The sequence below is a fragment of the Musa acuminata genome, chromosome BXJ2-7, assembly GCF_036884655.1.
Source record: "Musa acuminata AAA Group cultivar baxijiao chromosome BXJ2-7, Cavendish_Baxijiao_AAA, whole genome shotgun sequence".
NCBI classification, from domain to species: Eukaryota; Viridiplantae; Streptophyta; class Magnoliopsida; order Zingiberales; family Musaceae; genus Musa; species Musa acuminata.
The window spans coordinates 36,761,208-36,784,621 of NC_088344.1; the positions used below are offsets into that span (position 1 = coordinate 36,761,208).

The following is a 23,414-nucleotide window of genomic DNA, read 5'->3' on the forward strand; positions in this document are numbered from 1 at the left end:
AGGACAATGACGACCATGGAAGAGTATTACAACTCATGGATCCATAGGATGCATGGAATGTCATCATCTTATGTCGACTTTTCTGCTCTTTGCAGGAGACCGGCATGTGTTATGTGCGGTCATTTCTGAACCGAGAAGCTGGAAATGTTGACAAACGACAACACGAGAATACCGATGGATAACAGAAACAAGGAAGTCTTTGATGGAGCAGCATAAGGTCCTTTAGTCGACTACATAGCAGGCCACTTTTCCAGAAGCTTGTCGTAGTTTCATTCTCAAGACTTGTAATTGTAAGCTTTTGTGAATGAGTGATACGATTTTGACGTTGGCTGCAGCTTGAATAATCGCGAGTGGCATACTAATGCAGATGGTAACATAAAGATCGATGCTTGAGTCGGCAAAGAACACCTAGAGAGATGAGGAGGAAAGCAAGCTCAAACCCGACACGTCTTCTTCCCCTCCTCCGCCATGTCGTGTGCAGGAGTCCTCCCCGAGCAGAGTAAGGTGAGCTGAGGGCATCACCTTCTTGACTACTGCTGTAGGCGCTGCGCTGACTGCGGCTGTTGCACTGGTTGTTCCTCCGGTGGTGGCGGCTGCAGCTGCTGCTGCTTTCTAACTACTGTGTGCTTATTGTTGTGCATCCAGACCTTTAAGACTTGTCTTCTCACGCCAATCTCGGCGCAGAATTGTTCGACCATTGCGTCGTCTTGCCGCTGAAACCTCCACCCCACCCTCTCGGCGAAAGCCAACATGTTCTCCTTCTGCTCCGCGGTGAACTTGGTCCGGAACCGCTTCCTCGGTATGGTTGTGGGCGTCGGCGTCGCAGTGTTTAACCTTTCTTCGCTCGACGACTCCGTGGTGGTGCCCCCGCTCCCGCTGGGGTTGCTACCACCGAAGTGGACGAAGCCGGACGTCCCCCGCACGGCCGCCGACGGACTCGAGGAGAAGCCGCCGAGCTGGAACTGCTGCTGGTGGTGGGGGTGCGCTTGGGGATGGGGAGGCGGGAGCAGTAGGGGCAGGCGAGTGGTGCCATGGTAGTAGGAATTGGCGCTGCCGTCGGTCTCCCTCCTGTGGAAGCTTCGATGGCAGCCGCAGGCTGCGCATTTCAGTGCATCGGGCGTGTCGGGGTCGCCGCTCGGCATGAACTCGCCGCAGCCGTCGACAACGTGGCCGCCTAAGGCGGCCGCGTGGTTGCGAAGGCATTCTTTGTACTTGGTGGAGATATAAGCTGCGCCGGTGGCGGCGGTGATGGTCGAAGTCTTAGCGATGGTTGTCGGTTTGGAGTTGTCTGCAGACAGACCCACACCAGCAGCACCTGGAGACGAGTTGGAGATGGCAGCTTGATCTGCGTTCTTCCCAAGAGACTGAGGAAGACGATCTATGGCTGTGGGGGTGGATTCAAGAGTCGGTGGTGGTAGTGCCTCGGTGTTACCGAGGATGTTACCGTTTCTTGCTCCTCCTCTTCCAACACCACCACTTCCAACTCCCGCGCCTCCTGCGTCTCCTTCTCCTCTTGGGGAGACAAGAGAGGTAGAGGGGAAGAGTGTGGGTTTAGAGAAGGCAGATCCTCCTCTGACGAGAGAAGGTTTATAGCCAGAAGAGGAGGAGGAGGAGGCAGGCATCCCAATCTCACCAGGATTCCTAAACTCCATAAACTCAAACTCTGCACACCTATAACACGACTGTGATCCCTTCACCTCCTACTTGATGCATCCGTCCGAGAAGGAAGCTGATCGGTAAGATTCAGCAAAGGAAACAAGACAGATCACAGCTGGGTAAAAATCTGAGAAGGGTCACTAGTCCAGCTTTTACTTCACTCAGAAAAGTAAGGACGAGAGACGAGAGGGACTAAGCACGCAAGTGCAGCACTAAAAGCAGCACCAATTGGCGTCCCATGGGATGCTTTGGGTGCGCAATAGAGCGGCCAAAAACGAGCTAGAGAGAGAAAAAGAGAGATTAGAAGGGAGTGGGAACAAGTGCTGTGGGGATATGGCGTCCTAACAGCCATTTTGTTCGTGGAAAGGGGAAAGGTGGGGGAAAAAGGCTGTCGTTGCACCTCTTGGTCATCAAATCAAGACGGGGGCAAATAGTGATGGGTCTCCTCCGAGGTGGAGATCAAGCAAGAGAGAGAGAGAGAGAGAGAGGGTTTGCCGCAGGGAACAACCGACAGCGTCATACTTCGCTCCTCCCACAGCCTGCAAGCTCGTCCTGTCCCTTGTAATTATTGCTACAAACCGGTGGCAATATTTATTACCGTAGGCTCGTATCCGTGTACGTGTGTCGTCGTCTCTGAATCTTTCACGTCCTTACCTTAGCTGGATGCCGCTCGTTGACTGTTCATACTCTCCTCTCTCTCTCTCTGGCATCTGAGGGATTGCAAGAACTCGCGTCAGGATTGAGGAGGAGGAGGAGGAGCGGGGGACCCTCCATGCCAACCACACACCCCTCCCATGTCTCTTGTTGGGTTGTCAGGGTCTCGCACTCAAACGAGTTGGGGTCTACTGCCATTTCCTGAGCATCTTTTACTTCTTCCCACTTTTTCCCACCTTGTTGCCTACGCAAACAAAAAACCCTTCCTCCCCCATCTTTAATCCGCCATTTCTTTTCCTGTCCTCGACACGCGCAAGGCTCGGTGGCGCGGATTGGCTGTCCTCTGCGAGACCAACCGTCGCTCTCGCTCCCTCCTTGTAGTGTGTAGCCTCCTCCCCCGCTCCTCTCCGTGCTTGCTGGCATTAAGAGCATTCATTTCATGGCCTGATCTCCAGTCTCCGCACCAATCACGTCAGTGTTTGGGCTCCAAGTCATCTGTTTCTGGACTTTCCTAACGCCTGTAGATAGCAGCAGCAGGTCAATTGGTCACATGAAAACGCTCCCATTCGCAGCTTGTCTTCGTCTGCTACAGGAGTTGGCATGCTGAAAGGTGCCACGCGCGACTCCCAAAGTATTCACTTCATCTGTCCGCAAAGTAATAACCGAGTACTTGTGTTTGTCATTACTGTTCCTCGAATAGACTACATATATTGCACCTATAGATCAATCAAAGAGGGAGGAGACAGTGTCTTCGTGTTGTTAACTTAGATCACTTGAACAGTCTCGAGTGCATTGTGGTACAGACAAGTTTGCTTAATTAACAACAAGGATGCATTAAGGTCAGCTCTAACTGTCCAACCAAAGTGGCACTTCAATTCCCACAGCAGCCTAACAAGCTATGTTCTGCTTTTTCTTTAGTTGCTATGCTAAGTTGCTAACTACTACTACTGCTACACTTTTTGATAGCGTGAACTGACTTGCTTCCCACCAAGAGGAGAATATTAAATTGGCAGCTTTCATGTGGTGGACCTTCACAAAGTTCTTAGTTTGATGTCACAGTATCAGTCCTCGTTTACTTTACAAAGAGTTCTCTTGTCATAATTTATGTTTAGATTGAAGCTTCTTTAGCACAATCAATTTAACATCTCATTGTTGATAAGAATCAATACGTAGTTTAGTTAGAATTGAGTTGGGGCAACTAATCAATGCACTTTCTATGTGGCTTTTAGTCATTGAAGCCCAAATCCTGTGTCTTAACATAATGACAACTTTTAAGGGGTCAAAGGTTCAGGTAATGCTGCAGCTAATCATGGTTCGGAAGAGCAAACCATACCACTTGAGGAAAGCAACAAAGTTTGGGCTTTCGATCGCCATGAGCACTGCAGCCTGTCAGATGCAAGCAGACGACATCATAAGTACAGAAGAACACTAAATTAAGACATGGTTAGATTAAGTAATCCCATCACCACCACACCACCACCATTTGATTAGACCCGATGTCCGTATTATACTAGATAGCAATGGGATCAGTGTGGGTACCACGTGGAGCAACCCCGGCCATAGGTGTCTTTTCTTACTGCGCCTCGAGATCCGCGCACGCCTTTTGTCGTTTTTCGGTGGACGGTCGTGATGGGCGGTGAATGAGGCTTGTGTATTCGTGCGGGGCCACTGTGGTGTACGGATTTCTCTGTATGATGAGGTGGTGGACACGCCGCCCTGCACAGGAGATGGGAGCGAGCGGAGGCTGTCGGAGATCCCCATCCCATGTGGGGGTGGTGGGGTTCCACTTGAATCCACTCGTTGGGAGACGGAAAAGGCAACGTGCTCTTTCCTATATTTGCCATTAATATGCATTATTCATTCTTTAATCTCTCTGAGTTGTACGCGTTCGTACTTAAATCAAGTATACATATAGATACGCTCTTTCCTCGATGCCGTCGACAGGGAGTCTGAGATGGCGTTGACTCGAAGGCGTGAAATCGTCTAAGTGACTCTCATGACGGTCGGATGGAACAATCACTACGGGAGTGAGGTGAATTGGAAGTGATCTTCGGGCGTTCAATATGAGTTTCGATTTTCTCGGTAATTCTACACAAAAGTGCCCGTCGATGTAGATATGCCTTCGAGTAAGTGTCGAGGATCGTTTTTTATACCTAAGCAGTCAAGGGGGATCATTCGTGATTATTCGGATGTTCTCCTTTTGTCGTTTATCCATGTGAACGACTGGTCCATGTGACTCCCCTACATCCTGTTATCCACATAGGCTGACAAAAAGGGAGGGAAGCCTACCTGATCGCTGGAGGACCACTGTCCCTAACGACTAATAAGGTTCGTTCAAGCGGCTCCTTATGACCTGTCAAGAGGCCAACAAAAGTGGGGCGTAGGTTTGTTCGACCACTTGAGGACCACTACCCCTTGAAGTCGCCAAGGTTGGCTCATACTGCTCCCTATAGACTATCATCCATGACGACCGATAAGCCGTGTTGCCCCACTATCGAGTGGGGGGGATGATCGGGCCTTTGTCCTCCACATCGGCTCATCTCCAACTAATGGGCTATGATTGGTGTCAGAATATATCCCGTCACCACCTTGCTGGATGAGCATCGGTAGTCTTCCCATCAACGCTTATAATTTATTATACATACAATATTATGAACAACCATCATAAGTATCTGCCACTAAATCATGCAAGTTTTATTTTCAACTTAATAGTAGTAATGATAGTGGTGTGTATTAGTGTTGCCTTGATGCCATCGATCATGAATTAGCATGGCTTGATTATGTCCCGAAGGCATAAGATTATCTGGATGACCCGCATGACAATTAAGTGAGGGGGTTGGAGTTGGGGAGAGTTCAACCGAAGATGATTCTGAGGTGGCAGTTGAGCATCCGAGGTGGCTCCCAAGTTGAACCGAGATAGGCTCTAGCCCCCTCGGGGTTTGAGGGTTGAGCCAAGATGGGCCTTGTCTCCTCGTGGACACTACACAAGAGGTCAGCATCGAAAGAGAATTTTTTGATTTGACCCCTCTGATGGTAAAGTTAGTTTTGTTATACTTTCGTTGCTATGTGGGTCCGACGAAGTATCACATATGATCGTTGCACACCCATAGCACAACAGACCGTTCATGGTTTTTGTTTGCTTGTATATATGTTTGACAACGTATTTTACCTTGTTTTAGTATATTATTGTTTGAAAATTATGAGCAGAACAATTTGAAAGGTTAGCAAGGGCGATCCCCACCAAGATCAAGACATGAAGCGAAAGCACAAACATGATGATAGTACAACAAGACAACTTTCTAGTGATTCTCGAAATGGATTTTATGCATATGACAAAGTTGGTGTCAATATCATTCCTAAACTTCCTATGCCTAATGCGAGGTGATAATCCCTACGTAGTTCTTATTCCTCGAGAAGTAATCAAGGACCCATAACAAATATCAACTCTATAATTGAAGAAGAAGATGCGAAAAGATAAATTAACTTTCATGGTTATAGTAAAGTTAGAGCTACTTGATGTGGAAGCCACTCATGAACTTACTGTGGTGGCAGACAATTTGAAAGGGTTCATTGTCGCCATGCAAAGGTGTGGATCATCGTATCGGGCTAGAGTCAAGAGTGAAACCTCCAATAAAACCACCATACCACATGGCTCCTCCAGAGTTGATAAAACTCATGAAGTAATTAAATGAACTATTAAATAGTGGCCTCATCCACGATTCTAAGATACCATTCGGAGCTCTAATTCCCTTCGAGAAAAAAACAAGATGGGGGCATCTGATTATACGTCAACTATCAAGTCCTAAACAAGATGACTATGCAAAACAAGTAGCACATCTCACTCGTCCTGGATTTGTTTCACCAACTGGGCAAATCAGAATATTTCTTCAAACTCGACCTATTGAAGGTGATTAAGCGTAGACATGAGAGGCCCAGACCACCCACCCGGTTTTCTTCCTCTTGTGACACTTACGGCGACCGCGGGCTTCAGTAACGAAGTACACGGCTGCCTTTGACGTCCTTCTTCCTGCTTCTCTGCTAACTTTACCTTTCACTCAGCGAATCCTATGCGGTATGCACTCTATTTACAACCTGACAGTGATATGTACCAAAGGAAGAGCAACCAGTGGCTGTGACTTTCTCCATCTTCGTACCATTCTTCACTTTCCTCCGGTCAATTTAGCTCGCAACCAACTTGGTAAGAGTTGATATTGGGAAGCAATCATACGACTCTCATGCCATGAATGAAGAGACGACTTCTCTTCATTTACATGGACGCACTTGTCTTATCATATCAGCCTCAAGTAGAAATGAGGATAGACAGAAAACTGCAACCTATCCAATCCATTCTTGCCTGACTCAAGTACTTACCTTTCCACAAAAATAATCACATCACACTTCAATCGCATGAGCTAATTGCATGCCCCAAGAAATGTAGTCTACTGCCCCAGCTTGATTGCACAGGAAACACAGTGATAAGCCCCAGATCTCTATATACCAATACCCAACAAGCAGTAATAAGAAACACCATCATCTGCCATGTCTCTGATGTTTTGTTTCAACAATGTGGTTTATAGTGAGTGAATGACCTTTCAGATATTTGATTTAGACAAACCAATGGGTTTTCTTTTAAGCACAGCACTAGCTTCAGGATAATTTACCTCTATATTTGAGTAAGCAGTTTCAAATTGAAACTTCAGAATTTGTCCCAATGGAGTTTCTCTTCTATCCTCCAAATAAAAACCTAGAAACATTTTTTTCATTTTCAAATGCAGCTTTCTTCCGCTGTTTTGGAATCTAAGTAATTTACAAATCATCTTCCAAATTATGAAACCTGGTGGCCAAATGCAAGATATTGGATAAGCGGTGTCCAAAGTTCCCTCTGCGGAGCAATCGTTGTCATGGTATACCATTAAGTAGACCTGTCATCAGCAAACAGGAGATAAGAGCTTAGAAATTATGATCATAGTAGTTGCAAAACGAGAAACTGCATGCTCAATCTCTAGTCTTGGTAGTCTAAATCAACCATATCATTAACCAATGTGTCAGAATGGTTCAGCCATGAGATATAAACTTGCAATTGTGGTAGTTTCCATTTTCCCTGGGTTTGTGACTATCCTTTATTTGGTGCATCATTTATCTAATCATACAGGTAGCAAACTCTAACAGAAGCGAAATGTTCTGCAGTTTTACTATTCCCCTATGCAACAACTACTACTAAATTCATTCATCAGTCATGTTAGAAGGTAGGTAGCAACAGTAATAGCTAAGGAAATAATTTTTGCAAAGCTTCTTAGACTGTGAAACATGTCAATCAAGGAGAAAAACAATGATCCAATGCCTTATTGCACCTGCTGAACTTGATAAAGGAATATATATCTTCCCAACACCAAGATTGATCTGAAACTGTTATATCTTTTCAATTTTGTAGCTGCAAAATAGACATGATAAAGACTTCACAAAAGTACTATAGTCATCTTGATATTCAACCATAGTTATAAGAATCGAACTTTGACCCAACCAAACTTTGATTCACCAACTTACTGGCCGGCCCAACGAATCAACTGATCGTATCATAGATTTAATAAAATGTATTTTTAAATCACACACAAATTAGTTTTAATTTTCAATTATTTTGTTTCTTTCTATTTTCAATTTTCTTCTTCTTCTTCTTCTTCTTCTTCTTCTTCTTCTTCTCTCTCTCTCTCTCTCTCCCCCCTCTTTTCCTTTTTCCCTTTCATTCTTGTCTCCCCTTGTTCCTTTGGTTTAATCTATTCATTCTTGCTCTTTTTCTTTCTCCCTTCCTTTGCTCTTATCCTTACTCCTCTCCTCGTTCTCCTTTCCTTCTTCTATTCCTTTTCTCTTTCACCTCCACACCAAAACCAGCTGCGAATAGGCAGGACGGCAACAGATGTGAGGATAGCAATTGAAAACAATCACAAGGGTTACTTCTATACATTATATGATGCTGCAGTAGTTGCCAGCCATACAAATGCACTCCTGGGGTTGATATTACTGAAAGAACCTAATTATTGATTCAAATTGACTTAACAAAGCTATTATTGTCTTTTATGTATATTACAAAACCTTCCCCAGGTTTCATTAGGAGAACCAGCCAAGCTAGCTGTTCCAACCTGGCTTTTTGACTTATCCAATCTATTGACATAACATGATCGGCCTTCTAGCTAGTTCACAGTATTTGGGATTAACCCACAGTTCACTTCGGTTTTGATAACTATGATTTGGACATAAACAGCCTTCATCTACCTGAACCATCATATCCTTAGCCAGATGTGTTCAATCCCTTTTTTTATCCACATCTGAGATATATATATACATATATATATATATATACATTCATATATACATATACATAAATATACATATATACATACATATATACATACATATACATACATATATATATTCATATATATACATATATATATATATATATACAGACATATATATATATATACATACATAAATATATATATATACATACATACATAAATATATATATATACATACATAAATATATATATATATATATACACATATATATAAGTACTTGCAACCAATTCATCTTCTCATAGAAAGATATGCTCAAGATCTTGTGCCTAGAGTCTCAGAGATATTACAGAGTATGCTTCCCAACAGATCTGGTGGCAACTTTTCATGGGCAACAACTATTCGTCATATTAAAAAATCTACGGGTGATTCTTTCAGCAGGCAAGTCATTGATGCAATAATATATCCTTTATTGAGGGAATTGATGAAATCATATACTAAATGTTGCTAATAAGAGTCACTGGTTTGATGATGGCAGTGAGCTTACAAATCAATAATTGTTTTTTTTTAAAGTACACTCATATGAGACATGAACACTTTCTCTAGTTGCTATTTCTTATTAATAAAGTATATTCATGATTACAGAAGCATGCTATGCATCATAAAATTCCCTCCAAATGAAGGTGTCATTTCTTACATCAGCAGTCAAATATGGTGGTACATGACTACAAGTCCAATCATGAGTCCTTGAAGGGAAAGAATACAAAGTTTTCTTATATTCGGTTCCCAGTAGTTGGTCCAACAGGTTAAAAAAACCTTTAAGCAAACTAAAACTGGAAACCAGATTATATATTGATGGCTCAATAATTCAGTTTGGACAGGAGATTGCTCGCCATAAATCCTCTCTTTTTTTTTTGTCTATGTGATCACATGGTTTCACCATTATCAGAAAGAAGAGCAAAATCACAAACCATTTTACCTTAAAAAATAAAGTTATTACTAAAAAGTATAAAGGTTATACAAAGGACTGTGTAGATATAGGATGAAACATACATTCAAGAAAGGTACTGGCACATGTCATTATGCCAATTCATGCCAAGATGTGAGAACATATGGCCAAGCCAATTATGACCTATGCTGACCATCATTTCTTTTCTATATGGTCAATATGCCCCCATTCCTGTAAGTTCTTTTAGATGATCAGCATTGCTCCCATGTCCATATAATGAAAATCCTTGTGTCAAACTACCCTCTACATCAATGAATGTCATTGCTTGTCAAACCATCCCCTATGGCTGGTTCAATATGGCAAGAGACCTAACCTTTCCATTTTCTGATAATATCAAATTCAGAAGCATAACAAACATTGAAGGAAAAATGGTTGATATGCCAAAAGCACACCTAGTCAAGCAAAGTCATCTGAATCCCAATAAGAGAATAAGGGCAGCTATTTATTGAAAGAAAAAACTGAGTAATGAAACAACAAATAGTGATACTCAGAGCAGGTAAATGAGCAAAATAGTGCTTAAGAAAAGTCAACATGATTAACAACTAATCAACAAGTCAACATGTGAAAAAATAATAATCATTTGCATCATATAACTGACTTGGAAGAGCTAACTGTGGATGCCAATGGAAGCAAAACTAGCAGAAAATTGGTTCAAGAACAAAGTTGAATGGAAAAAAAGAAGATCAGCAAAGTTAATCGGTCTGAGATTAACAGTCATGGAGTTTCAAGTAATAACAAAGGGCAGGCAAATAAGGAAACAAACTAATGAAAGCAGGCCACATTGGAGTGATTTGGTCAACAGATTAGAATAACTGAATACACCATAAGCACTGTAGTTTAAACGTATATAACCATGTCCGTGACCTACTTTCATCAGCTCTACCTCATAATCAAACTTTGCATAAATTTGCACTGCTTGCATTACCACTTCATTGAAAACTGGACAGCATTTAAGTAGGAAGCCTAGTATACCATTCCGAGAAAGCCCATCTGTGGAGTAAAGCATGGACAGACTGTTTGTAATACTAAGGGAAACTAGACAGCTCTTTTGCTTTTCAAAATTTGGATAATCTATTTATTCCTTGTTCTTGATGCACAAACTACCGTATAAGAAAAATCATCATACCTAATGTATTGAAAAGAAATGATCATGCTGATGCAAAAGAAAATTATTGGGCTATTATAAGGTCAGTAAAAGCATGAAGTGGAAGCACATCATGTAGCAGAAAGATAGTAATCAATTGAGAAGTAGGCGCATGGTGTACCACGCAGTCAAAGATGTGATGTAAGGGAAATGAAAAAACTCACCTCGATATGTGTTATTGCAGTAGAAAATCAAATAGTATGCAGAAAACATTAGACAGAAATATCAAATGGATAATAATTAAGGTGTCATATGCCCGAAATTACATATTAAATTTCTGAAGTCAGCAGAAGCACTATTTTTTTATTGCCAACAGTGTATTACAAATTTTCATGCCTTACCGTTCATAGAGGATCTGACAAAATTATATATCAAAGTTCCAGTTATAGAAACAAAAGAGCTTTCTTTTCTACACACCCACAAATTTTTTATATATTCATACATAAATATAACCAGAATGACTAGAATGAAAATTTTCAAATGGGCATTCCCAAAACTAAACGAGAATGGCTGCAAGAAACAGAGTCTACATAATTGTTTCGAAATGAAAGCAAAGATACAATTTTAAATTGCCGAACCAAATATCCATACTTCCAAAGAGCCAAAACCAGAAAAGTCATTCACTGATGCAAGGGAACCTTTGGAAAAAGTATATAGAAAAAGCTCTTTCTTCGAGTGAACTTCCCACTGATGATGACCAAGACATCACATGTTTGGAAAGAAAAAATGGCTTAAGGCAACATAGAAGGCCAAATTTCCGTTAGTCATTTGGATTCATTTGAGTAATCGGTGGGTTATTCTTTGAGACATTGTGATATCTTCTTGATATTGTTAATGGCTAAGACTAATAAATCAAATGATTCTTCTATAAGCAGGGGAAAAAAATTTGCTACAGGTTAACATAAAGAACAAGAACAAGCATGTTACAGATCAAACAAATACATGCATAAATACATGTTACATACATTATCCCAGATACCATTTCATAAAGCACAAACTACATTCTTGGTAGCAATTTAAGATGCCAAATCTAGGAAAGAATTTTATAACTGGATTTTTCTTAAAAAGAAGGCCACTATGGTAGACAAGTTAACATCCATGCTCATGAAATCAATGTTGGTAAAAGATCAACGTTGCCAATCCCAAATAGTCGGGACATTACCGCTTGTTTTTATTGTTATTGTTGTAAAATTTTAACAAGAAAAAAGAAATTTACAGTGTGTTCGAACACCCGCAACAGCGTAGCAATACATGTCAAGTAATAGTAGTGTGACATTTAAGAACAATTAAATGTTTGCTGAACTAGGAAAAACTGCCAAGAAGAATAGCTACATCGCTAATTGCAACTTCAAATAAGAAGATAACAGATGAGCAGAAATGTAATGGTGTTAAAGCAATGCCTGAGCAATGATTCACTCTAAATCATGTGGAAAGAAAGAAAACAATTCAAGAGATGTTCTAATTCTTCTGATATATTATAATCATGATAGACTGTTTAACTAAAAAAGTGTCAACCAATGATGGTGAATAGGTTCTTGAGCGGTGATAAAGCAAGCAAATATCTATCCTGAGCACCAGGTGGGCTATCATGGGGCCCAGTAATTTGCAGTTCTAGCTATACGTACAAGAAATTGTTATCCGTCCTAGTAACAAAGGACAATCTAGTACAAGGCCTATAATTCAAAAACTGCAAATGAGTATGAACAAAAAATAACACTCGCGATTGTTCGCCATACTTAAATGAAAGGCCAATCTATTAATCACAGATGGAAGCTACAAAAGCAGCGTTTTTGGAAATTTCGAGTAAACGAGCAGTACAATGTGGACATTCTATCAGGCATTAACAAAGCAGAAAATTCAAGAACAAAGAGCAGCACAGCCAATTAGATGTTAAAGAGACAGAAGAAAAAAACATCCTATTTCAACAAGCGAGCTGCAGATATAAATCTAGGCAGTACCAGTAGGCGAGATGGACTTCACCCAAGATTGTGGAAGCATCTGAAATGAGTCGATCAGCTGCTGTTGTTGTTGTTGTTGCTGCTGCTGCTGCTGCGCATCTCCCACTCCTACTGAACCAATGTTCAGAGTTCCGGCGGAGGAGGATGCCAAGTTGGGGTTGCTCTTGGCCTCAACCAGGCGCCACATGTACCAGGAGCCGACAGATCTATACGGCTTCCACCGCTCGCAAAGTTGATCCATTTGCGAGGGCCGTGGGACGTCATCGAGGCCGTAGAGCATCTGCACGCCCTTGCGAACACCGAGATCTCCAACGGGGAGGACGTCGGGGCGGTGCAAGCAGAACATCATGAACATGTGGACGGACCAGGCGCCGATGCCCTTGACCATTGTCAGCATGGAGAACAGGGACTTGTCGTCCATGGCGACGATTGTTGCGTCGGAGAGTATGCCGCCATGGTATTTGCGCGCGAGATCATGGAGGTAGGAGGCCTTGCGTTCGGAGACGCCGATCTGGCGGAGCTGATGCGGGGTGAGGGAGAGGACGACGTCGGGGACGACGCCGGCCTCCCCGCCGCAGAGGGCGAGGAATCGGGCATAGATGGAGGCCGCGGCTTTGATGGCGAGCTGCTGGTAGAGGATGCTTCGGGCGAGGGAATGGAAGGGTGTGAGGAGGCACTGGAACGTCGGGGAATCGTGGGCATCGATGACGCGTGCTAGGATGGGATCGGTAGCGCGGAGATGGCGAAGCGCGGAGGCGATCTCGCCATCTGCCGAGAGAGGGCGGGGAATCACGCGGACAGCGAGGCGGTTGCCAGCGGCGGGGTTCTTACCGGGCGCGTCGTCGGCGGCCGAAGCGGCAGAAGAAGAGAGCTTCCGGATCTTTCGAGGGCGGAAAGGGATCTTGGAAGCGGTGGTTGTGGCGGTGGCAGCAGCCGCGGAGTTGTCAGTAGACGATGCGGCGGTGCCAGCGGGGGAGGAGGAAGAAGGGGCGAAGTGGAGGGTATGGGAGAGGGTTTCTTCGCCCATGGAAGCGAGGATCTGTATGGGTTCGGCGATTGACGGACGGTGGTGCTTGGGAAAGAGGTCGGGCTGCGGCCACAGGCGTTGGGCCTGTCCCAGAATAGGGGAAACAATAAATAAAATTATATTATAAATTAAACAATAAATAACGTGACCGAGACCCGGTTTTCTGCTTCCATAAATACGTCGTACCACGACTCAACTCACGAGCCAAACCGCTCCTCCATCTCGGGCCCTTGATCTGCCCACGTCGGTCTGTCTTCCTGGTTTCTGCGGTACCATGAGCCGGGTCGTGAACCGGCATCTCTCGCTTATCAACCAACGGTGAGAGATGAACACACTGTCATCAGTGATTAGGGTTCCGGATCCGGTCCGGGCTCATTGAGCAAAAGGACACGGTTTCGGTTTAACATCAACCATAATCCGATCCGACGCAATCTCCTTGAGCTTAATCCGTCTCATATCTGAATTGGACTCGGGTCTTCTTGCTTGGGTCAAGACATGACTTCAATCAAACTCCAACCCTCGCCCATCTTTACGGACGATCAATGAGTCTTACCACGTACGCAATAAACAGTTAGCGCCATTTAAGATGATGATAGGAACACATCAGAAAAGCTTTGTAATGCCTTCGTTACACAATCCGATCGAGGCTTATAGCACTCAACTTGTGAAGTCTTCGAAAAAAAGTACTTATACAGAAATCAGGTTTAACTTAATTTCTTTGTTACTCTCCTCCTCCCGTCGTGACTTGCTTTGATGCGCGAATTAGCGTTGTTTCAGCAGCAACAACAACGAGAAAAAGAAACAAAAAGTACAATAATCCGATAATAAACCAGAATAAAATTCATGGTTCATGAACTAATAAAAGCAAAAGCTAATTAACATTTGTTGTTGTTGCTGTTGCTGACTTGACTGTTGGGGAGATGTAGTATAGATTTTAAGGCCGCTACTATGTGGCTTTCGATCGATCACTTCGGAAACTTCCGCTTTTAATTGTATTGGAATAGGCTGGGCCTGTCGCGGACCGGAAACTGAGGCGAAGGAGCGACGTTGAACTGCCAGGAGAGGTAGGGTGCTTCTCCATGGTCCGCCATCTCGTCGTACATGGCGATGGATGAGTTGCTCTTCATCGTGGACGAAGCGTAGCAACTCCATGGTGACTGCTGCTGTCGATGGTATCCGTAGCCAATCCCCTGGTCCCCTGCTGCCGCTGTCACCGACGGCGACGACGAAGGTGGCACCGACGACGCCGCCGCACGCCTCTCTTCTTTCTTGTAGCGAATGCCGCACGCGTTACACAACGACTGCATGGATTCCATCGAGTCAAATATAATGGGTTGCCAGAGGTAAAAGCTGTGAAGACAGCGAGTCGTACCTTGGGACCTCGTGGTCCATTCCGCCACAGTGGAGTCGAGGTCGTATCGCAGTTGGCGCACCTACGAGCTAAGAGAAGAGGGTCGCCGCCCAAGCTGGAGCCGTTGGCATCTCCACCACTGGACGCAGTTGAGCCCATGGATGAGTTCTTCTTGGACTGGGACATGATATCCCAGCGGAAGCTAGACATGCACGACGTCCGCTGGATCTGGTTAAACGAGGCGGAGGGCTTGCTCTCGGTTTGGCGCGTGGAAGGGGTCCCAAGCGACAGGGTGCAATCAACCAAGGACGGGGAGGAGGAAGTGGAGTGTGTGGCATCAATGTCTTCATCCACGGAATGCTTTCCGGCGATCGGGAAGAGAAAAGAAAACGATGCGCCGCCGCCACCGCACCCGCTGTAGACGAACCCACAGGAGCACGGGTACGCGCTGCACTGGTGACCGCACTGGTGCAACATGGCTCGGGACTCTGGGGCAGCTGAAGCTAAGAGGAAGAACGCTCAAGCTAAGAGTGTGGACTGCGAAGAGGGTTTGAGGAGAGAAGGCTGTTCTGCTCTTTTAAAAACGGAACACGGCACGTACGACTACGCCTGTGGGGATGACTAGCATCGGGATGGGGAAAGAGGAGGCCAACTACTACGAGATACAAAGTGGTCTATATGGATGCAGTGTGTGTGTGGTTTTGTAGCAATGGTAATGTGTATCTGGGCCAGCAGACAAGGCACAGCAGGCTTAATGGAGCATATTGATGATGCTTTGGGACAAAAACAATGCTACTAACAACGTGTGGGAACTCGAGAAATGGGAGATCGGGGTTTGTCGGTTTTCAAGCAGATCAAGTGTGTTAAACAATACTTGTCGATGTGGATGAGTATATTTATGGCTGGTGATGAATAGATAATGCTGGTTTTATATTGGTGGGGGTGGGGAGGGGAGGATGGAGAAGGGCAGTCGGCAGCAGCAGTACGATGGCGTCGTCTTGTGATGGAGATAGAGACGATGAGATTCTCCGGGATGGGTGCGATTGCAGTGTGGTGTATCGCGTCCACCGATTCAGCTGTATTACTTCAACACTCCTCGTCACTCTCAGTAGATGGGTGGCTTGGGCTTGGCGCGTGTACTATCTATGTTTTTTCTTCTCTCTCTTCATCTTGTCTCTCTGGGCTAATCTACTCTTCCACCTCGGTATTGGGAGCGAGGGAGAGAGAGAGCCAAGTTGGCGTTGTGGCTTGTTCCTCCGCACTGCTTCTTATACAACAACGACATACGACTGGTCTAACAAGACGATGTAGCATGGCGAAACGGAGGTGGTGCACAGGTAAGAGGACGGGCGAGGAGGCTTGTGGCGCAGCAAACAATGCAGGTCAGAGGAGACCGATCGGGTTGGTCATTGGGCGGTCAAAAGAGGCCACGTGACTCGAGGAACAGTCTTCCATGTAATCTCACACTTCGCCGATCACGAGGCACCCTCCATGACAGATTAGAACAAAAACACAAACAAAGACCAACTGCACCGGCCTTTGATCATTTTCTTTATCGCCCTCCCATCAACAGCTCGCTCACGTGACGTTCTCTACGTAAGGGAATGTGTACAGTGAGAAAGAAGATGCAGAGAAAGAAAAAGAAAAAGAAGGGAAAACAAAATAAAAAGACGATATAGGGTGGAAATAGTAGCATGGGATGGCTGCCGTCATCATTACCGACGCTTCAAAAGGGGCAGAGCAGAATCACCGGTCCAAAGACCGGGCTGGAAGATCCCGTCTTTTGACACCAATCAAAGAGAGAGCGGCCACCTCCATGTCGTCCCTATCCGTCTACATGTCCAATAAAGTCGTAAACAGTAAACAGTGAAAGCTGGGGGGTGGGGGGGGGAAGGGAAGGGAGGGGGGGAGGGAGGGGGAACGCACTCCGTGCAGCTAATCATTCCCACCCTCCCGCTAACGTTCGGTCTTCGTGAGCTGTTACTTGCTGCGCCCCTTTGTTCCCCAAGTCAAAGGGAGGCTCAGGTGAAAAGAGAAAGTGAAAGCAGGTGGAGCCCATCAGTCTCCCGTCCGTAGCACACGCCAGGCCTGCCCGGCCCCACCCTGATCGACTGGTCTACTGTCCCCAACACCAGCCAGCACACGGGCCCCGCGGCAGCTGCCACAGGGGTTATGCCCACCTGCAGCGTTGAATCGAGAGCGAGATCGCATGCATTCCGTCGAACAGGTGATCTGCATCAGGAGATCGTCGTCAAAAGGCTTGCCCCGACACATCCAGACACGTCTGGAGATTGGAGTTACATTGCTCAGAAAATGAGAGAGAGAGAGAGAGAGGAGAGAAGGAAGAGGAGGAGGCATCTTTTGGAAAGCGGAGAGTCGCCAAAAACGATCGGTCTCTTACTGCGTCTGTGCCTACAAAATCCAATCGTCGCGAACAACGAGCAGGCGGCGTCCCCGAGAAAGAGAAAGGGCAAAACTTGGAACCAAGTAAAAGATAACATGGATTCAAACATAATACCGTCTCTGTTTCCGATCGCGCTGTCGCGTCTTGAGAACTGAGATCTCTTCCTTTCTTGACCAAGGCGTGCATCTGCTGTCCGCATCGGGTCACGCAACGGGCGGAATCAGCGACGAGAGGACGCCACCTGTCCGTCACGGTTCTCGTTGTCGAGTACTGCAGCATGAGGTGTTGTGGGTGGGCGTGGCGAGGCGGGGGATTTAGGCGGCTGGGATCGGTTGTAACTCGAGATGCGGAGCTGTGATCCACGCCAACTGGCGTAGCTTTGTACACGGAGACCCTGGTGATGTGACGCATCTGGTGTGGTCCCCAAGCGCAAGGCTTTTAACACTGGGCCCAAACCGAGATTGACCGACAGCTCGGACCGCGAGGAGATTAGGGCTGGCCATGCTTCCGTGTACTCACTCCATCTGCCACGTTTCAGGTTTCTGTTTCGAGAGCCATGTCGTGTACGCTCCCATAAATGTGGTTCCCGTAAGGACGCCACGTATATAATAGAAAATAGTAATTAACATATATAATAGAAGTTTAAGTTGTCAAAATAATTGAGATGAATGCGTTAAATTATTAGAAAAAATAAAAAAAAATATTTTTATTCATAAAATATTATATATTTATTTTGATAAAAGATAAAATAATAATAATAATAATTAATATTAATGATATAAAGAGAGATGGAAAAAAATCTAAAAGAATTTTAATATAAACTATTGATAAAAATAAATATTTTTATTTTAACTAAGTATATAATTTTTTGTAGGCCTCAATGGCAATAAATGATCCATAAAATCGATCATAAATAATTAGGATTTATGATTTTATTGTTATCGTTATAGTAATTGACATTTAGCATAAAGTATTTGGAAAGATATACTTAGTTATATTATATCTTATGCACATCAATCTAATATAAAAATATTTAAATAAATATTTTACTCTAAAATATTCTTTATTAAATCATCATATAAAAACTTCATCATAGTAATTAAGATAAATTATTGTTAACTCAAAAATCTCCAAGAAACCAATTCAACCTCGATTTTCTTATATTGGTGGGTATTAAATCGGACATTCCAAACCCTAATATAGGCTTAAACCAAATTGGATTGATGCAATAATTAAACAAATCATTAGGTAAATCACCAACATCACTCCTACAATTAGGTAAATCGACGTTTAATTGGACAATTAAAGCAACCGAAAATCCTTTAATAGATTAAGAGCAAAAAAAACAACACAATTATTACATGCTCAAATAAAAAAATTAATAAATCTAATATATTTTGTGATATACTATGATACGGACGAACATAATAAATTGGTGCCTACTTGTGTAACATCTCACTTAGTCTCATATCGGAAGTAGGTAATAATTATGATTGACTTATATGGGTCTGACGAGTGTATTATGTTAACTCCCGCTTAAACATTTTGGTTCGTGATTGAAGGATCAAAATGGAGTCATTGACTAGTTGGCTCATGTCGTGATAACTTGCTTGCTTGTACACATGAGCCGAGACTTAATCAGACCACACGAACATTTCCTTAAGAGCTTGGCCCAATGTGGTCCGCTCTTGAAGTTGAACTCGAGCCTTAATGTCCTGTAGAAACTAAGGCCATTTGAACGCACGAAATCTCAAACTAAAGATTATGTATATAGGTGTGACTCTCTCTCTCTCTCTCTCTCTCTCTCTCTGTCTCCAGTGATGCTATAGTGATTGTTGTATTAGATCCTTTAACTTGACCAAAAAAACACTCTATTGGGTATTATCTTGATACTAAAAGGAAGGTGTATAACTTAATAATCGATAAAGATTATATACGTAGATAATCCGATGACATCTCATCAGGGTGACAAATCACAACGAAATAATAATGACGATTCTAAGTACACTCAACTTTGCAAATGAACTAAGAATTTCTAGTGCTAGCATAAACTTTTACACAATATAACATTGTCTTTCACAAACCATCTGACTCATTATATGTTTAGTGAAGTAGGTGCCAACTTAAAATGATAAGCTTGTTTAAGTGGACGTGAAGTTGGAGGCCAGTATAAAATGATAGAGCTGTCTGTTTCACTATGATATCATGAAGCATTCATTAAAATAGGATGTTAATATCATAATCAACGTAAGCAGTGACGACAGATGCCTAATGCATTATCTTCACGGCAAGGTAAAAGACTGGCTCAATGGCTACCGACCACCACTCGTTTGTATACGTTCATCCTGCACGATTAATACTACAGAAGAACCTGCGTTGTTTGGTCGCCTGGTGTCTGCCATCTCCAAGAGCTTCCGAATGTCTCAGGACTTACACATACTGTTCTTCCCCTTCTTGGCCCCGGGCCACAGCATCCCCATGGTTGACATGGCTAAGCTCTTCTCCTCTCGTGGAGTCAAGTCCACCATCCTCACCACCACCGCCAACGCCCCCCTCATACAGCCTACCGTCGACCGGGCCAACCAGTCCGGCCATCGCCACCCCATCACCACATCCGTCATCCGCTTCCCTGCGGCAGCGGCCGGCCTCCCCGACGGCTGCGAGAACGCCACCCATGTCACCACCGAGGAAGCAAAACTCAAGTTCCTCCAGGCCGTCGCCATGCTCCGCCAGCCCTTTGAACAAGCCCTCAGACGTCATAACCCCGACGCCGTCATCACCGACTTCTTCTTGCCGTGGAGCGTCGACGTGACGCTGGAACTCGGCCTGCCGTGTCTCGTGTTTCAAGGCACCAGCTTATTCGCGCTATGCGCGTACCAAAGCATCAAACGCCACAAGCCGCTGGAATCTCTCCCGAGCGACGCGGAGTCCTTCGTCGTGCCCGGCCTCCCCCACCGCATCGAGATGCTGAGGTCGCAACAGAGGGGCTCTAGTGAGGCGCCGTCGGTGCTGGAATTTCACCGCCAAGTCGGGGAGGCCGTGCAGAAGAGCGACGGCGTGATGGTGAATAGCTTTCAGGAGCTGGAGCCCGAGTACGCGGAGCACTACCGGAACGTGGACGGTAAGAAGGCATGGCACGTCGGGCCCGTCTCTCTCTGCAACAAGGATGTGCTGGAGAAGTTCGAGAGGGGAGACGAGACTTCCATCGACTTCAATAAGTGCATGGATTGGCTCGACGCTAAAGCCCGCGGCTCGGTTATATACGTCTGTTTCGGAAGCATCAGCCAGTTTTCCACGGCTCAGCTAAGGGAAATAGCGATCGGTCTCGAGGCCGCCGACAAACCATTCGTCTGGGTGGTCCGAGAAGTCGGCGGGGATGGAGCAGAGTGGCTGCCGGAAGGGTACGAGGAGCGGGTGGTGGGAGCAGGGAAGGGGCTGATCATAAGAGGCTGGGCGCCCCAAACCCTGATCTTGGACCATCCCGCGGTGGGGGGATTCCTGACGCACTGCGGATGGAACTCTTGCCTAGAGGGCGTCAGCGCGGGCGTCCCCATGGCCACTTGGCCGCTCTTCGCTGAGCAATTCTTTAACGAGAAGCTGATCGTGGAGGTGCTGGGGATCGGAATCGGCGTTGGGGTTAAGGAGTACGCGGCGAGGGAGCACGAACAAAAGAGGAAGGTGGTGATGGCGGAGGCTATCGCTAAGACGGTGGCGAGGCTGATGGGCGGAGGGGAGGAAGCAGAGGGCATGAGGAGGAGGGCGAGGGAGCTCGGGGAGATGGCGGCCAACGCCGTGGAGGTTGGTGGGTCTTCTTATGTGCATATGGGCGATCTCATCGAGGAGTTGATCGATCGAAGGAACGCAGAAGGGCTCTAAAACACGTTTGAAGCCATGCTTTCGAACAGAGATCATCGATGGGTGCTTTTACAATGTATTATAGGAAATAAAATGCCTTTTATTTCTCATAGACTATATCTTATTACTTATAATAAAAAAATATATAATATAATTTAAATACAATAATATTATCATTCAATGGATAATATGCTTTGATGTTATGAGGTTTACGTCTCATTTGACGCAGTCCAATCTGATACGGACAATAATAGAAGGGGCCGAAAAGGACTCGTGGGGTGACTCCGCCTTGACGAAGTCATGAAACTAAGCGCTCTCCGGCACCGCCTCTCCGTGCCGCTCGCTCCACCCTGCGTTACGTTCCTCCTCTATAAACGCCGCCTCGTACCCCCTTCCTCCGCATACTCGTCACAAATCGCGAACACGAGGAAGATCCCGAAACGAAAAAGAAGGGACAGCCAAGAACAAGAAGACGAGGCGATGCAAAAAGAGAGAGCCGAGCCTGCACTCGTGGATTACCTTAGCTTCCGCGATCTTGGAGCCGATCGCTTGACCTCCTCCGCACATCACGAGTCATCCAAGAGAATCTCCGCCGCAGACCGCGGTGATGAAGGCGACGACGGTTTCGAGTTCGCCTTCGTTCTCAACGACCGCGGGAAGGGCGACCAGCCGATCCCCGCCGACGAGATCATCTCCGACGGCCGGATCCGCACCCTCTGCCCCGTCCTCGACAACGGCCTTGTCCTCGCCGACGGCTCCCCTGACCGAGAGAAGATCCGACGGCTGCCTGTCGAGGAGCCGCAGCGGGGCTTCAGCCTGGACTCGACGTCGTCGTCGGAGGTCGACGAGATCGAGAAAATGCCACCTGAAAAGTATTGCGCGTGGACCCCGGGGCGGTGCAAGAAGAGCACTTCAATGGGGTCGCTATTAAGGTGGCGGATCCGAGACCTGGTAGGGCGGCGTAGCCATAGCGACGGGAAGGAGAAGTTCGTGTTCCTCACGGCGGATGAGAGAAGCGGGCATAAGAAGAAGGCAACGAAGGACGCGCCAACACGGAGCGCCATTCGCAATGGAAGAAAGGCGGCGGCGAAAGCGGGGGAGGAGGAGGACGAAGAGGAAGAGGAGAAAGAGATTGGGAAGAAGAAGAAGAAGAAAAAGGAAAAATGTGGGCGAGGAGGGGGAGAAGGAGGCCACCGCCATCGGCGGTGACAGCGGCTCGTGCTGACCGAACAAGGCTAACGTGCTCGGGTTCTTTGCCAACGTCAATGGCTCCAGCCGCGTCCATCACCCTTGCTAATTTTTCTCTGTTCCTTTCTCCTTTTCTTAAATATGATTGCATTTATTTATTTATTTATTTATTTATTTTTGAGTGATTTTTTTAATATTTAAATTTAAGAAATTATCAAATTATGCTCTAACTTCAAAAAATTTTCCATAGCACTTCTCTTAAGATGACCATCATGCCCTCATTGGCCATCGTCCTCCACTCAGTCTTTGGTCGTACTATCACCTCGTCCATTGCCCCCCCTATGTCGAACCCACATAGCAATGGAGGCACAACGGCCCTTGTTGTATCTCGTTGGACCAACAACGGAGTAGCTCTCGACACCCTCATCGCCCTTGCGCGAGAAAGGGCATAGGTGGAAGCGATAGTCTTCATTGCCCCCGCGCTCGAACAAGGGTACAAGCGGCATTGCATGACACCTCCATGGCCATGCCACAGTGAGGGTTGAGGGTCCAATAGGGTTCGGTGGGAGTCACACAACCTTCTCACGCCCCTTCCTCACCAACATGGTCTCTTCGTGCCCCCTCATTGCCATCGATCATCTCCTTTATCGATGTTCTCAAATCCATGTGAACACCTGACATTTCGGCAAGTCATAGAACTTTGCGTGATCGAAACATAGTGGAGAGATAGAGTACAGCTTGATCTGGCAAGGTAAAGATGTCCAAAATAGAGAGGGTGTAAGAATGTAGTCGATAGAATCCCTGCAATACATACAAATCATTGAGATTCCATGTAATACATGAGACTTAAAAGACAAAAGAGTTCAACTCACTTGCT

At 45.5% G+C, this 23,414-nt stretch overlaps 4 protein-coding genes across 4 annotated transcripts; 1 reads left to right on the plus strand and 3 right to left on the minus strand.

The window, feature by feature from the left end:
- Positions 1-179: 179 nt before the first annotated feature.
- On the minus strand, positions 180-1,810 carry LOC135617927 (zinc-finger homeodomain protein 6-like). The gene has a single exon (XM_065118711.1). It carries the CDS (start codon positions 1,650-1,652, stop codon positions 531-533), a length of 1,122 nt encoding a protein of 373 aa, XP_064974783.1. The 5' UTR covers positions 1,653-1,810; the 3' UTR covers positions 180-530.
- A 5,146-nt stretch (positions 1,811-6,956) lies between these two features.
- Positions 6,957-13,850, minus strand: LOC103992829 (alkylbase DNA glycosidase-like protein mag2). The gene is made up of 2 exons (XM_009412700.3): positions 12,713-13,850; positions 6,957-7,232 (listed from the first exon to the last, which is right to left on the minus strand). The coding sequence occupies exons 1-2, from the start codon at positions 13,737-13,739 to the stop codon at positions 7,210-7,212; spliced, it is 1,050 nt and encodes a 349-aa protein (XP_009410975.2). The 5' UTR covers positions 13,740-13,850; the 3' UTR covers positions 6,957-7,209.
- Positions 13,851-14,340: 490 nt separating this feature from the next.
- LOC135616261 (GATA transcription factor 19-like) lies at positions 14,341-16,313 on the minus strand. Its single transcript, XM_065115457.1, has 2 exons — positions 15,112-16,313; positions 14,341-15,040 (listed from the first exon to the last, which is right to left on the minus strand). Exons 1-2 carry the CDS (start codon positions 15,565-15,567, stop codon positions 14,726-14,728), a joined length of 771 nt encoding a protein of 256 aa, XP_064971529.1. The 5' UTR covers positions 15,568-16,313; the 3' UTR covers positions 14,341-14,725.
- Positions 16,314-19,771: 3,458 nt separating this feature from the next.
- Positions 19,772-21,459, plus strand: LOC135617930 (scopoletin glucosyltransferase-like). Its single transcript, XM_065118715.1, has one exon. It carries the CDS (start codon positions 19,913-19,915, stop codon positions 21,368-21,370), a length of 1,458 nt encoding a protein of 485 aa, XP_064974787.1. The 5' UTR covers positions 19,772-19,912; the 3' UTR covers positions 21,371-21,459.
- Positions 21,460-23,414: the final 1,955 nt, after the last annotated feature.

What these genes read in the sequence shown, in the direction of transcription:
- LOC135617927 (XM_065118711.1), bottom strand. Translation starts at nt 1,652, where the DNA reads ATGGAGTTTAGGAATCCTGGTGAGATTGGGATGCCTGCCTCCTCCTCC.
- LOC103992829 (XM_009412700.3), bottom strand. Translation starts at nt 13,739, where the DNA reads ATGGGCGAAGAAACCCTCTCCCATACCCTCCACTTCGCCCCTTCTTCC. An exon ending in GAAGTCCATCTCGCCTACTG is followed by an intron (nt 7,233 to 12,712) that starts GTACTGCCTAGA and finishes TGCTGATGACAG; the next exon opens with GTCTACTTAATGGTATACCA.
- LOC135616261 (XM_065115457.1), bottom strand. Translation starts at nt 15,567, where the DNA reads ATGTTGCACCAGTGCGGTCACCAGTGCAGCGCGTACCCGTGCTCCTGT. An exon ending in ATGGACCACGAGGTCCCAAG is followed by an intron (nt 15,041 to 15,111) that starts GTACGACTCGCT and finishes GAATCCATGCAG; the next exon opens with TCGTTGTGTAACGCGTGCGG.
- LOC135617930 (XM_065118715.1), top strand. Translation starts at nt 19,913, where the DNA reads ATGTCTCAGGACTTACACATACTGTTCTTCCCCTTCTTGGCCCCGGGC.